Genomic DNA, 16,495 nt, shown 5'->3' with positions numbered 1-16,495 from the left:
CGTTGGAAAACGCCATTGTGACGTCATGTTGATAAAAGTCGCTCGCAGCCCTTGCCCCACCACCCGATATTGTCACGAGCCGCCACTGAAATTTCGTTAAAGAATATCAATATACTGAAACGAGATATTGGGCTGAAACAAATCCTGAATGTTTGAATAATTAGTCATTCAAAGCTCTATACGCATACAATACTACAGAACCAATACGAATCAAATATATTCAAACACCGACCGCTTTTCCATAAGCCCCTGTACTAAATCGATTAACCGAGTACCCACAATGCATCTGCGCATGGGGATCACGCAAATTTGTATAGCCGGAGATAGCAGTAGTTCGGGGCTTGGGTACGACCAACTATTTACAAATATATGTGCACTATAGGAGAGGTTAAGCTGATATGCCACGTTCTCGGATTCTCGTTCTCGTCAGTAACGAGTTGTCACAACACAAACCAGTACCGAAAGACTTCGTGAAACGACTGAAAATAGGCTGATTTTCGCTCAAAAAGATTCCATGCTAATAATGAACGTGTTATACATCTTAATTTAGCATCGAAACCCTGAACAGCGTCAAATCTACAACCCACGGAGATAAATAACGAAACCAACTCAAAAACTGCCATCTGCGCGCATGAAGCACGATTAACCGTCCGCCATCCATTGACCATAAAGGCGGCGCTCGTGAGCAAAAATGAAAATCGTGAGCAGCAGAGTGCCGCCTGCAATCTACAGTCTCTATAGTGCCGCCCTTGATTGCATATAAATTTATCGGTCGAGTGCTCACACTTGTGAGGTCACAAAAGTGGTAAGTCATTGTAATGGCTTCGCTCTGAGTATAGATAACTAACTATCTATACTCTGAGAGCATTTGATGAAAATCTTATTTGTGTAGTCGAATTTTCGTGATGGAGTCTCAAGTTGACATTGAAGATGCTACCGATCAAAATGCCGAAGGAATTTCCGTGGTTTCCGCGAGCTTGGGGCCCGAAGGTAATAGGAAATGCCAACTTTTGTTAGCGATTCTTTTTGTCCCTCGACCAACTAGGTATGGCTACCGGTGATCCCGGTGGTAGATTTGATATTGAAAGTGAGGACTGAGGTACCGGTAGTTAGAATCATGGACGCCGGCTGGACTTTACTGATTACCGGTCATGTATCGTAGGCTATTCGGTGATAAGCATGTGGAGGGGATTAGTGAATTCGTGAGCAGTGCGGTATTTACTGCGGTTAGCTGTTGGCCAACTGACTCAAAGTAGCAAATCTCAATATTGCCAAGCCGGGAGCAGAGTCCGGCGTAGTTTGTACTCTGGTTACAGAATTAGACCAGTAATGTCCAAAGGCAAAATTAGAATATAGTTTATACTCTGGGTACAGAAGTAGACCATTTATGTTGCCCGGTTAAATAGAGATATCGTCACCTGGTCGACGTATGTCCGTAGACCAGCGATGTTCGCCAGTTAAATTAGAACATAGTTTGTACTCTGGGTACAGAAGTAGACCAGTAATGTCCAAAGGCTAAATTAGAATATCGTTTATACTCTGGGTACAGAAGTGGACCATTTATGTTGGCCGGTTAAATAGAGATATCGTCACCTGGTCGATGCATGTCCGTCTGTCTGTCGCGGGCATCCCTAAAAGACGGAGAAGCGGAGGCAACGGAGAAAGCAGAGAACGGACCCAAAACGCGGAAACAACGGAGACAGCCAAAAATGCCGATTCCTAAAAGACGGAGATAGCAGATGAAGCGGAGAGCGGAGCTTTCGGTCATTGACCTTTATAGACACGCGCATACGCAGCTCTAAAACTTGTAGACGGCGGGACATATAAACTTTCGAGCTAAATAAGAATTAAAATGCAACATATGAAGCTGAAATCAGAATCTATGTATGCGAATAGAATAACGGAATAGTCAGCCATTCGAGTTCAAGAGATGACGTAGCGGACGGTTATAATATACTGAAAGCGGAGTTCGGGGCGTAGCGAAATATATTTCGAAACAGCGGAGAATAACGGAAAGTCAGCCATGCGAGTTTCAGGCCAATTTGTCGAATAATGATTGCCCATCGATGAGATGATATAGCGGACGGTTATAATATACTGAAAGAGAAGTTCGGGGAGTAGCAAAATATGTTTCGAAACAGCGGAGAATAACGGAAAAGTCAGCCATGCGAGTTTCAGGCCAATTTGGTGACTGATTGCACATCGATGAGATGACATATCGGACGGTAATCATATACTAAAAGCGGAGTTCGGGCCATAGCGAAATATATTTTGAAACAGCAACAAAAATGTGCGTATATATTGTTTTTTGGCTATAACTCATTTTGTGTTCACAATAGAGAAAACTTTCTTCTGAAGACAGATAGAAACATGATGCTTCCACAGATTTTGAGCTATATATCATGACTCTACGATCAGCGGTTGCCGAGATGGGCCATTTTACCCCCCACACGCAGAAATTGGGGGATTGCCGGCTGGAAGATGGGGGCAACACCCTGAAGTCACTTTTTATTGAAGTTTTAGGTCATTTGTCAGGATTGAGGAAGCCCTTTTTTTGATTTGAAAAATAAAGTCATTTTCACTCCACCCTAATACGCGTGTCTATAAAGGTCAATGACCGAAAGCTCCGGTCTCCGCTATCTCCGTCTTTTAGGAATCGGCATTTTTGGCTGTCTCCGTTGTTTCTGCGTTTTAGGGTCCGTTCTCCGCTTCCTCCTCTTCTCCGTCTTTTAGGGATGCCTGTCTGTCTCTCTACTGTTGGAATCGTTGGCTTTTTTGCTTGATATATCAGGTGATCCCGATGATTTTCCAAGTTAAAGTAATTTAATAAAAAAATAATTAAAAAATACAACATAGTGTGAGCACAGGACACCAATTCCATACAGGTTTCATACTCGTTTGCCATTGCTGAGCCTGGCGAGATCTCTGACGGCGGTGGAAAAGACCAACAGTTTATTCATTTTTTTTATTCAATAAACAACAGATTATACATCCACGGGCGTTCTCGTCCGTATGAGTATTACCAAAAAAGATACAATAATAGTAAGATATTTTGCTTGATACCGAAACGTTGGCGTTGACCTTGTGCAATATCCACTTTACATTGTCTGTAATTAAAAACGTGTAATACGTGACTATTTTCACCCTAGGTTGGTTACCTATATCTATATAATATCTCTATAATAATATTATTAAATATATAGGCTAATATCTAGTGTAGTGGGAGCACATGTGATGACATGGTGAAACACTTTAAATTTGTACATATTCATAGGGAACACTGATAAGTGGTTTTCATGGGGAACACTTTTCTTTGTGGGTAGGAAAGTAGACCAGACCCGCATTTTGAAATGAGCCGTGAGCCAAAGTCAGATTCACAATTTGAAATCATGCGAAAATTGCCTCATTGACATTTGTGCGACTCCCCAGTCGTCAGACTTGTACAAACTTTTCAGTTCAAAGTTGACGGTCAACTAACTAACGTTTTTTTGAGTAGTTCTAGATCTAGTTCTGGTTGCGTGCCATTTGCGCAACTGCGACTATACGGCGTAACCCTAGCCCGGCGTATACCAGGGCTATTGTAGCACATTGTGTCGTTAAACAAGTAATTCAGTATTGAATCAGAGTGAAAAATGTTTCCGTCACGCGGATGAAATTTTCCAATCGCACGAGAAATCCGCCTGTCACGCACAACATGTCGAGAACAACCACCGATTCCAGTCTGGCTCGCGGGCGGGTTTTTGGGGCCAAAATCTCTCCCATTTCAAACTCGAAACCCCTTCCTCTTGAAATGTCGATTTTATGTCAGGTATTTCCGATAAAATAAGGATTAATGTTTTGCCTAGGAGAATGAAATCCAGTTCAGAGTGGTTCTTAACATTTAAAGACTTGGGAACCCCTACGCCAGAGGTGGGCAATTATATTTCTGAGAATGAGAAGCAGGAAATACGTTGGTGGGCTAAGTCAAAAGTTTGCACTGTATTCTGCGGTGCATCAATTTTTAAATGTCGTTAGTTCTAGTTTTAGTTCTAGTTGCGAATTTTGACAAGTGAGTAGTTCTAGTTCTAGTTGCGCAAGTAGTTGTGCAAGTCTGCCAGCCCTGGCTAACGCTTGTGAGCTACCGGTATATCACCCAGGATAATGCCAGAGATGGAGAAAGTAATCACCGCTGGTAGAATATAGAAGTAATGGTCATTTTTTACTCAAGTAGACATGAAAGTAGCAATTTCCAAGTAAAAAACTAAGCATTCTTGGCCTAGTTGTGCCTGGAAATCTGAAAACTGTCCAGTAGAAGTAATCTAAAACATTACTACAAGAAGTAAAAGTACTTTGTTACTGACCATCTCTGTGTATTATTACTACAAAATTGTCGAAGCTAAGAAGCTAATTTTGTTTCGACTACTGGTACTGTTAGAATATTGGAAGCTATCTGCTCTATAAAACTGTTCATGATGTCAAAGTACTTAGTAAAACAACCGCAATACTTCATTGCAATTTGAATAGACTGGATGTTAAGGTACAAAAACTTTGTAATGACCGCCGATGCCTATAATACCGCGGTATATTTTGTTTTAAGATGACAATACAATCGAAAAAATTGCAGAAGAAAACGCTGTTGTGCTAAACCTACCGGCTAATGACCCGATAGAAACAACCAATATCGAAACACAGCCTACAAGTAAGCATGTTATTTGTCTGTTGAGAAATATTTTTGATTTCATGCATCTCATTTGATTGAGGTGAATTGTTCAGAAATACCAGATGTCTGCTTAAGGTATTTCATATGTGCTTACGCTCCCTTTAATTGTAAGGAAAATATTACCTCATATGGTAACCCCTATATATTAAAAAACACACTTGTAGAAGGGGTATAGACATACCATAAAGGTCAAGATATAAAGGTCAAGCTAACATTCATAGAATTCAATACCCGGGTATAATTGACTCAACTCAAGTTAGAAATTTTTTACTCTACTTGACTCGAGTCATTTTGTTAAACTATGAAAATGTCTCGACTCAAGTCCATTGTGTATTGACTCGACCTGTACTCGACACATTCTATGTGACTTGTTGTAAACGCATATATTAGGACCGATACTTGAAAAATTTATCCAGGCCTGGACTCGGACTTGACTCGTTTGTGAATGTAAAATGACTTGACTTGAGTCAAAACTATAGAAGTCGAATTGACTTGTGACTTGGAACTTTATGAATTTATGAATTGGGGGAGAGTGGTGAGAGTGGTGAGCGTCGGGGCCAGCCAAGTTGGCGGACCGGTTTTGATTCCCACCGTCGAAGGTTATTCTGGGCTCCTCGTCCCCCGTGTTGCTGTTCTTACGGCGACAAAAAAGCCCGGAGAAAATTACCCGATAAAGAAAGGAGAAGAGCAAGAAATGGCTTCTAAAATAAAGGTACCTACGAAGAAAGAGTAACATCGAAGAAGACTGACGGGCACTAAGTCGAGGTGGATGCCAGTTCAAGAGACTCCAACTGGTTGGTCGTTGGGCATCCTCCTATCTGTTCATTACATCGTATTGTCTTGTATATCCCATTGTACACTGTGTGTGTGTCTGAGGCAGATGAAAATATAATCTCAGATTGATTGATTGATTCTATATGGAACCTTGTTCAAAACTGTAGTCCTTTTACCGTGGGTTACCCATGGATATCTAGACTAGGGATTGATAACTCGTTTTTGCCTGTTACATGATGAGGGCAAAATTCATATTATCTGTCTGCACCTATGGACCCTTGTTACCCACTATTACTCCTTCAAGTTTGATAGCAAATCGTTGATGACATCACAGTGGCCATGACGTCATAGCGACTATGACGTCACAAACACTTTTTAATATAATATTCGTGAAATGGCATGCAATTAATTGATTAGAAACGCAACATAAACTAATGAATTGATTAGAAACGCAAGATAAACTGTTACAGGACATGCAATACCACCAATTTTGGTTGTGTCAATCCTTTGAAGCCTTTGATGTAAGCTTCCTAATTTTACGTCTTTTTTTTTGCTGGCGGCTCAACAAGAGACGGTTTGCTATTGAATCGCCTAAGTTCATTCTTCGCAAATCAATTGAAAGCTTTCTGGACGATGAAGTTGAAGTTTGCATGACCAGCTTGACAGCAGTTATTCAGAAGAGGGCGCATTGGGTTGGACAAATGAACCACCTCGTGAGTTGCCTCTGAAAACAAATCTTTGGTTTTGACAACAAAACAATTTTTGCTTCATGTCGACGGAATCACTTATGATGGTGAAATATTTGACAGCAAGCGCCGTTATTGCAAAGCATAGCTCGGTAGGCTCAGCAAGTCCACCTCGATCAGCCATTTTGAATATTCTTTTGTATTCTTCCGGGAAGCAGAAATCCAAATCCGAAACATCACGTTCGGTTATCAACAATTTTTTGCAACTTTCGTTGCACAGAAATTGATCGACCAATATATCCACTAACATCACCACAGTGGTGCGGAGATAGGCAAAAGAAAGCTCACCAACCATTTGTAATCTTCTGCAGGTTGTAACACAGTTGCGGTGAAAGGTGGGTCTTGTTCATTCAAATTAAGAATGCTTTTCAAACCATGCTGCTGAAGTAAGCTCAAGCAGCGAAACTTCTTCAGAGAATTTGCCGGAGGCTCCTTCATGCAGGGGCTGCCCATATGCCTTAAGCCCAATCACAGTGCTTTCACTGAAAACAGCAAGAGCATGTATAGGCGACGTTCGAGCAATACCGCTAGGATTCAAAGATACTTTAGTTAATTTGTGAGCAGCTTTGACTGAAAGGCCTTCTTCAAGTTCATACAATTTTCGTATGTGGCTGAACTTGGCATCGCACGACTCTCCTAAGATATCCTCGTGACCAGCAGTGGGAGGATTCATCCGATTTTTGTTTACAAAGTTATTGTATATATTTTTAAAATTATGGGTAAAATCAAAAATGAGAGAGAGCTCTTCTCCACTCCTCCCTGGGTGCTTGATACTCGGACGAAGCTGACCACTACAAAGCTCAATGAAGAGTTTCCTGTTACAAACATGGGTATCCGTGGACACCGCTATCACCAGGAAGAATTCATCCAAAGCCTGCATGACAAATTCAAACCACTTGCGAAGGCGGTTTGTGTCCAATTTTTCAACTGGAATCAGGCAAGCGATATCTTCGTACTTGCTGAACAGAGACTGGACCATAAATGCCAGTACAGTTTTTGCAGGTTTGCCTTCCTCAGACAGACCCGCGAATGGGCCATTGGTGTACGCAATACTTTGTGCTGTATACACCTCATCTATCATCACTCATCAGGCATACGATACGATCGCGAGGTGTTGAGTCTTTTGACCGCTCTTTTAAATAATGCAAGTCTACTTATCTTGGCTCCACAGTCATTTTTGATGATATTTGGCAAAGTCGACTCATCGAAGGACTAGTCAATCTCCACAGGAAAGCCAACATAAGGGTATAAGCTGAATACCGGCGACCTTTTGGGTGGATTTGAATCAACTTCAACCGTTCCACAATAAATCCCAACAAAGGTGTCATACAGTCATCCTGTAGAGCTGTGGACTCTGCCTTAGCGACGTGATAATCTTCCAAGATAGACACAGCAAGACTAATGCTGCTCGAGTCATCACTGCCACCATAAAGTTTCCTGCATACAGCAAGCATGTTGGCTACCTGGCTGGTGCTTTGTATAAATCCGGTTGGAAGCACGTTCTCATACATCAATCTGGGAAGTGGTTTGGAATTAACAAAAGCAAATACTTCCAAATTCTGCTATATGACAACAGATATGGCAAGTTTCAGTGGATTGATCATATTTTCTGATGTCTCTATCCAGTGAAATTGCAGCGAATCATTGGTGCACACAGAACTATATCTGGATGGTAGTATCTCACTCTTAATCTTCTCTTTCAGAGAAGCTAATGTTTCGATATTTTCAAGCATAAATATTTGCTTGTCACGGCCCTCAATTAGAGAATTTTGCATTTCACGTCTTGCAGAAGCACTTGATTTGGCACTCTGAGATTTGGGGCTCGATACACTCAAATACTCCGACAGATTCGGGAAAACACCCGGTTTCAATCGCGATCTTGATAATTTCTGAAATTCATGCTTGTTTCGACGGGTGCTGTTTGTATCACGGGTGTCTTCCAGAGTTGGATCAATTGTAATTTGTAATTGTAATTGAATGTAATTAATTACATTTTTCAATGTAATTGTAATGTAATTGTAATTGAAGCATTTTTATTTTGTGTAATTGTAATTGTAATTGTAATTTGACAAAAATTTTGCTCAATTACAATTTCAATTACATTAAATTGCTACTGAGACCTGACAAGCACAACATAAAATAATTGACTTATAATATATTCTCTTTAAATGTCGACAGGGAATTTGGTGGATCCATTCGCGGAAACCCTTGACTGCGCCCTTGCGGACGAAGTTTTTTTTTAAATTTTTACCGCTATGCTGGCCTCGGCTGCCATTGTATACAATTTTTAGATTAATAACCAACGGATGGATTCGCAACACGTGACTCACGATTGAATACGCCGAGAAGCGAACTGCTGAGCCAGCTAAAAGCAGCAGAATTGATATTCCCATAGCTGGCAATACAAGCGTCTAAATTTCATATATGTATGGTCCTAATCGAAAGCTAGTGTCGCACTGATTCCACAATAAAAGTATATTTCCAGGCAATGGTACCATCCCAAAATAGTCGTGAAAGTCTGGGAATCGGCATTGTTCTGAACAATCGCTGGGCGTAATTGGTAATTGTTGTGGTCATGCTGCTGCAGCGCTCTCCCTTTTCAGAACAGTCGGCCTTAAACGGCTATTTTGAAGCAGTTACATTGCCCTGACGAGATTTAATTTTGTATTTTCGGAATTAGTACATCAATAGCTTACGATAAAGACCAGATGCATCAAATTTGGACGCATGGATCGCCAGCTCTAGGACTACAAAGTTTGCTGCTTTTAGCCGGCGCTGCAGTACGTTTGTCGGTGCATTCATCCGTGACTCACATCTTGCGCATCTATCCGTGGGTTGGCAATCTACAATACGATTTCAGATCACGATGCTGCATCGTTATTTCGTCTGGCTAACTAACCAGACCACTGGATATTATATAACGTCTTATCTGACAAAGCACGGTTTTGTTTTTACTCCTCATCCTAATTCCTACGTCCCTCGATAAAAATAATATTATTTCTTTAATTAAATACTATATACGCAAATCCAACACGTGCATATATTATAATACTTTTTCAACGACATACTGCACCCTATCCTTAATCCTAACCCATAGGAAATTAGGTAAATAACATTTTACATTTCCAATTACGTGAGCCATAATTACCGAGCATACAAAACACGCTTATATTACGTCACATCTTACATAGCATACTATGTACGCATATAAACGCATTTATTACTATACAATCTGAACTAGACTTGAATTGTTGTTAAATACGACGCTACGGTTGTCAAGGAGCACGGTTGAATTTATGATTATTCAATTACATGTTCAACAGCAGCAATTGTAATTGTAATTGTAATGTAATTGAAGCATGCAAGGAGTAATTGTAATTGTAATTTGATATTTTTAGTATGGAGTAATTGTAATTGTAATGTATCATCATCATCATCATTGGTTTATTAGCAATTTTATCAGTTCAATACACCACAAAAAATGCGATACAATGAATAGACAGGAAGATGTCGAAGCGACTTGGATTTGTCAATGGAATCGGACACCCACCTTGGCCTAGGCGTAGTAAAGAGGAGGCATGCACACTGAATGAAAGTAAAAAATACAGTATAGAAAAAGAAAGCGACAAGAAATAGGGCGGCATGTCATGGGAAGCGAGATCGATAGGTCAGTCGTGGTCCGGTAATCTTGAGGATGGACTGTATTTATTTAGTAGTAATTGCTTGTATTTCGACTTGAATGTGGACATGCTCGTCGACTGTCGGATGGCCGGCGGGATACTGTTCCACACATCAGGTCCGGCATATTTGATGGAGCGATGATCTTTTCGGTCGATCATATGATATTTGGACGACGTGGACGCGCGTGTGTTGTACTTGTGCGCTTTTGATTCAGAGGTAAAGAAGTCATTGAAATATTCGGGGCAACGACCGCAGTGAAACTGATACATGAACTTGGCGATTTCTAGTTTCCGCATATCTTCTATGTTTAGGACGCCGAATCTCTTCAGCAGCGACTTATTGGATGGGCAGCCAGGTCCCTTTGGGGCCCTAGCTATGATTCGGAGTACTTTGTGCTGTAGTTTCTGCAGTGGCTTGAGTGCAGTTTTACTGGCAGCCCCCCAACAGAGGATGCCATAATGTAACTTCGATTGGATTAAGGATTTAAAGAGTATCAGAAGAACCCATGCTGGCATGAAGCGCTTAAGGCTGTAGAACAGGCCGCACTTCGGTGATAATTTAGTTTCTAGGGACTGAATATGACTCTTCCAGGACATGTTCGAGTCCAGTAAAACTCCGAGATATTTGGCATTATCTGTGTTGGAAACGGGCTGACCAGCGATATTAACGGTTAGGTTATTTTTTGAATTTACTGTCAGCAATTGCGATTTCGAGGCGTTTATGCAAAGGTTGTTCTGGGCCGTCCACTCATGGACTTTGGGCATTTGGTCACCAGTCAGGGCATCCAGCTCTGCCGTCGAAGATGCGGAAGAGAGGAGGTGAGTATCATCATTGAAACATTCATGAAAGTAATTGTAATTGTAATTGTAATTGAACTGAAATAATGTAATTGATCCAACTCTGGTGTCTTCCATGAAGCCATCAGAAGAGAAGTGCTTCGCACACACCCTGGTGTATATTGTTACTATCCAATTTTTGCGTGGAATCGCTGATATCCATTTCTGGCGTAAATGTTGCTCTTGTGGAAAAACAAACTGGCGTCCATGTAAACCTGAGCTTTCCTCTACTGTAGTACTTTTTCTGGGTTTGTATCCGGTACGGCAATTTGGCGCACAGCAGGTATATCACATCCGTCAATTGTAGTGTCAGCGTCAGATAAATTCAAGTCTAAGATAGAAATGATAGAAAAGAAGGAAATTAAATTATATTGGCGTGTAGCCCTATGAGCCTGTAATCCTAAAGGCAGGATTGCAATCGACATGGACCTAGAAATAAGTACAGTCGAAAAATTAGATTAGCATGCAACTAGTCTTTTTCAACTTACAAGCTGGGAATATCACATTCCATACTTTACGCCAGAAACAATCTGCTCCAGCAATTCCTTGTTAGTAATGGTAGGGGAGATAGTGTAGTGGTTACGATAAGCGCCCACCAATCTGACGGACCGGGTTCGATTCCCGTCGGAGGTTTATCTGGGCTCCTCTTATTACGGCAACAAAAAAGCCCAGTAAAAGACCCGACGAAAGAAGCATCTCACAATGAATGGAAAGAACTAGTAGAAAGAGCCGCGGCTTCAAATCAGATCAACATCGGAAAGAACTGTGACATCGGGCACTCTAGGCCGAGGTGGATGTTAGAGAATAAGGAATGCTACTGATGCGTGTCGTTCGACATCCTCCTATCTGTTCATAACATCGCATTGTGTCTTATCGCATTGTACATTATGCGTGACTTGTTCAGATAAAAAATAACCCAACGATGTTATGTTAGTAAAAAGTGCTTCATGGATCTCACGAAAGCTCAGGCCCGTTACTCAGGCCCGAAACAGCACATCGTCAGCCCCCCGTAAAAAAATTCGGTCTTGGGCCCCCATACCATAGGATTACCATACGTCCTCTTTTAGGAGGATTCGTCCTCTTTTTTGACTTTTTTTACTCTTTTGAAAGCGTCCTCGGAGGACGCCCAAATGTCCTCTTTGTTGGTATTTTGTCCTCTTTTTTGAGAATTTTGGTTAAATATAGGGCAAAATCCGACTCAGATACAGTAAATAAGCATTGAAGTAACGCTCCGGAGTCTATTTCGGGAGCTGACCGGAAAGCTGACCTTTTTTTATTCAACCAACAGATAATGTGGAAGAAAAACTATATTTTGGGAGTTGAGCCGGAAAGTAACCCTACCGTAGGATAATATACCAAACTTCTTCACCTCGTTGTAATTAGAGGCGTCAACCAAGATGGAAAAAGGCTGTACACCATGTTCAGAAAAAATCATTTTTTGAGCGTATGGAGCAAGAACTCCAGTAACAATGCTTGTAGTCTTGGACCTGGCCGAAGTATACTTTTTATTTGCGATGTTGGAATCGGGAGATATTGCTTTGAACAATTGCGATGTGCAATCGTTGTTGAGGAATGATTCCTTGTGTTTGACAGCATGGAATGCCCAGGTACCCTCAGCAGCAGCTGCCTTGTAGTCTGTGGTCATTAGTGCTGATCGACTTTGAAAAAATTATTCATCGACTGGCTCGAACTAATCATTATGACACACTTCTTGTGTTTTGGGGTGTCAATGTGAGTTGAAATAGCGGTCTTTCCTATGGCCTCTAGATTAATGTCACAATTGCATATATTGAAATGTGCGAAACACTAGCCCTTCGGGCTTCATTTGATACCTTTGAATTCTCTCTCACAATCGTCACGAAAAACGTTTTTACGCTTGCCTATTTTAACTAATCAGATTTAGCCTTATTAGCAGCTAAAACTATATGTGCAATATAATTTAGATGACTTAATCAATGATATATAGCTTTACTACTTTTTAACCCAAGTTTCGACTGCACTGCGCTCTTTTTCACTACGCAATAAAATGCTGCGTTTCCCATAGCTTATTCTGCTGCAGACTAAACAGCAGAAACCCAGTACTGTTGTTTACTGTTAGAATGACGTCCGCCGCGATAGCTTGGTACAGTCAAAACTGCTTTGCCACTCACTGCCCTAACTACTTGGGTGTCAAATCCTGTGGCGTGTACGCCATGGGAGTTCCTTTCATTTATGATGTCATAAAATCTCGACGCAAAAGCATAATTTTAGAATATTATGCAACGCAGATACCAGAGGAAAACGACCGACGTTCTGTAGTAGTTGAAAATAAGACAAAATAAGGTCGAAAGTCGAAAACAAGGACATTTCTTATAAATAAGGACAGTTGAGTTTTCTAAGACCTGGCCCTTCAAAATAAGAACAAATCTTAGTAATAAGGATGGTATGGCAACCCTGCCTATAGGCATGTAAGCCTAAGCCTATAGGCATATAAGCCTATAGGCATATAAGCCTATAGGCATATAAGCCTATAGGGCTAAAGCCCCGCACACCTAGGTTATAGTTCTGTCTATATACGGTGTAGCATCAGTGGCTATACGTCTAGACAAAGAAAACGAGTACAAATCCGCCAGTCACTACCAGTACTGCATTAGCATGGTAAAACATAATGACAGCGGTAGCCACTAGCCATTACCGGTACCTCTCCAGCATGGAAAAACTTAACGACTCGAGTAGTTCTCACCGGTACGGTACTTCTCGCGCGTGAAAAGCTGAAAAACCTGAGCAGCCAATACCGGTACCGCTCCGGCATGGAAACTATCAAAACTTATCCTTGGTTCACCTCAGTAAGATCTACGGTCAGTCTATCTCGTATATCGACAGTAATGACGCAATTAACGATGAACGCAAACCCCCAATTACAATCAGAATTAGTACCGGTATTGCTCAAAGGCGACCGTCATCGTCGCTTCGCACGGGCTTTATGAGACAGTTTGCCAGCTAACTTACGCTGTACATTCGTCTTTAACTTATCTAGTAGATATCTGGAGAAGAGTACATAGCCCCGAAGTAACAAATAACAATGAACACAATTTGAACTCTGAGCGCAACGACACTCCTCCGCCTCTATTCCTGTTTGACAAGAATTCCCTCATTCCGTCAATAGAGAACTCGGTCACGTGACTAGTTATCAATCCCGTAGTCTAGATATCCCTGGGATTACCAGACCTTTAGGAAGATCTAACTTCTTTCTCGGGTTTTTGAAAATGTTCTCCGAGGACGCCTTAATGTCCTCCTTTTAGGCAATTCGTCTCCCTTTACAGCTTTTACAACCAAGATAATGGACAGATTCGAGTGGCAATCGGCATAAATGATGCAATAGCAAAGATGGACGTTCGAACAGGAAATTCGGGGCTCGATCGAAAGTGACGACCTTTTTTTTCAAGTCAACTCACCAAATTTTACAGCAATAGTTGCGAAATCGGCTGTTTTCAGTTTTGATCAACTAACTTTTCTGATTTGGTAAAAGTGTCCTCTTTTCCCAGGGATTTCTAAAACTTCCAGAAATCCCTGTCTTTTCCCGATTCCCAAATATGGTAACCCTATACTACCTAATATGGGGTGAGTTTTTTTTTTGTACAAATGTACATCTATGAAATCACGTGTGGAATCTTAAAGTACTATTTTTTAACTTTAACAGCTGCTCAATGCGACACTATTCCTGTACGTACGTTTCAAGTTGCCCAGCCTAATGGCAAAAAAGCGGCGCCAAGAAATCTGGAGTCTTTTCATCGCGATAAGCGGGGTCTGTTCATGTTCTTCAGTACTAATACATATTCTCACAAGAGTGTGATTGTGATGCATTTCTATGCATGGAGTGAACACCATTCTGTCTGGTGTGGTAACTGTGCCATGGCAAATAGTGTTGTTACATTGAGGTGATGATTTGACTTGAAATATTATTTCTATTGGAAGGTTTCATGAAACGCTACGGAGTCAGAATGGGAACAATAGCTGTCGCTACGACTCTATGCATCGCTGGGTTTGTGGTTTTTGCTATATCATTAACAGGTAAGTCAGCACTGTGCAGTATAGTGTGGTTGATTGCATTTTTACCAAATGTGTACCTAGATTTGTTCATTGACCGACATTGAAACAGTCGAGGATTTCACTAGGTTTCCGATGCCTTATATTTCAATGTATAAACCTTTTCTAGTAAATTTTTTCCGTAACTCATCCCTTGCATTTGTGCGTGTGCGTTTTGAGCTGAAAAAGATTTGAGTGCAGCGATTTTACGTAGCCCAGGAAGTGTATTAAATACAGGTGTTGCTACGGTATGGGTTGCTGGAAAACAGCATTTTCATATTGCACCTGCTTTAGAAATCCTCGAAGCTACCTAAGACAGGGCATCATTTTGCAGGATTCACCATGTAAATCAGTGGTCGGGAACCTTTTTTGGCCGAAGAGCCATATTGGCCCTATTTTTTCCATCTCAACTCCCAAAGAGCCATACATTCCAATCAACTGTTACGTCACAATTGAAAATTCGTGACGTCATCGTAGCACAAATTCGAACTCACTACATGGGATTCCTCGTGTCATGTGCGCCATATTTTCTCTGTAAGGACAGGTATTTATTGTTCGAAATATAGCTCGAAACGAGAGGTAAAGCGCAGACGGGTCAAGCCTCACCATTGATAACGCAATTCGAAAGTAGCTTGATATTTATAATAACTGATATTTATGGAACGTGACTATCACACCGATTCCGAAAATCTAAATACTTCTCAATTATAAACGAAGTATTCGGCGGTAACATAACGTTGCGCGACACGCCTACATTTTATCGCCGGCACTACACAGAGCTGTACTTACCAATCAACGTGGATTATAGCTATGGCGTTGTCTGTAATTCGAGTTTGTAATTGTGAATGTCACATCCACAACAGTTCATTTCGCGATCAGGAAGACAGTGTGTATTTGAAAACTGCGTTGCCATGTCTGCTATGCTCTTTGATTTATCAACGTATCGCCCAATTCAAGATTTCGAGTCGGGTACATATAATTCGCGATTGATATTGGTCGCCGGCGTGACAGTAACTTAAATTTGATGATTTTGAAAAGAGGTGGGTCCGACCCTATAAACCTGAAGACGTCATTGTATTTACCTCTCAAAGACATGTGTATATAATGCCACGAGAATAATTATTCTGGCCGTGATGAAAATTTACCAACAAGTCGCTGCAGTATTGATCAATTCAGTACAAAAATAAATATTTGGCAAAGAGCCATATATGACTCGCGAGCCATAGGTTCCCGACCACTGATGTAAATCGATGTAACTGCAAATGTACCATTCACCAACGCAACCATGTTATTGGTTGTCGTCGTCGTCCTGTTCTCTATGATCTGGTGTAATTGCTGAAGTAGAATTCAAAGAAATCTACTAACAATTTGTGATTTTCACTTTGTAGAGTAGGGCCTACCTTGTGCAAGAAGGGTGGGTGTCTCATTAAAAGACTTCTTCGATTTTCTCGCAATATTTATGGTCTTTTGAAATGATGAAATTAATAATTAACTTAACTGAGCAGGGGCGATCTACTCGGTTTAAATGGGTAGCAATAAATATTGTTTCATGAGCACACTGAATCAGCATTATCAGTAGGAATAGGTATTTCATTTTTCGATTTATTGATTACCGTTACTACTAAGAAAATCTAATTTTAAAGTAGTTCACATCAGCCAGTGTTGGGATCAAGTCACTACCTTCGAGTCACGTG

At 41.0% G+C, this 16,495-nt stretch overlaps 1 protein-coding gene across 2 annotated transcripts in view; it reads left to right on the top strand.

Moving 5' to 3' along the window:
• The first annotated feature begins 672 nt into the window (after positions 1–672).
• LOC145439780 (uncharacterized) overlaps positions 673–16,495 on the top strand; it is a 42,915-nt gene continuing 27,092 nt past the window's right edge. The window contains exons 1-5 of one of the 2 annotated variants that reach the window (XM_080317399.1): positions 673–805; positions 893–990; positions 4,577–4,678; positions 14,416–14,520; positions 14,691–14,786. In XM_080317399.1, the coding sequence (XP_080173525.1) occupies positions 906–990; positions 4,577–4,678; positions 14,416–14,520; positions 14,691–14,786 (388 nt within the window). In that variant the 5' untranslated portion in view covers positions 673–805; positions 893–905. Of the gene's footprint in view, positions 806–856; positions 991–4,576; positions 4,679–14,415; positions 14,521–14,690; positions 14,787–16,495 lie in introns of those variants that run through there. The other variant, XM_080317400.1, reaches the window with a different exon arrangement.

This window comes from Botryllus schlosseri, chromosome 5 (assembly GCF_051294905.1).
Source record: "Botryllus schlosseri isolate E-star chromosome 5, Bs_hap1, whole genome shotgun sequence".
NCBI classification, from domain to species: Eukaryota; Metazoa; Chordata; class Ascidiacea; order Stolidobranchia; family Styelidae; genus Botryllus; species Botryllus schlosseri.
This window is presented reverse-complemented; position numbering and strand designations above follow the sequence as displayed.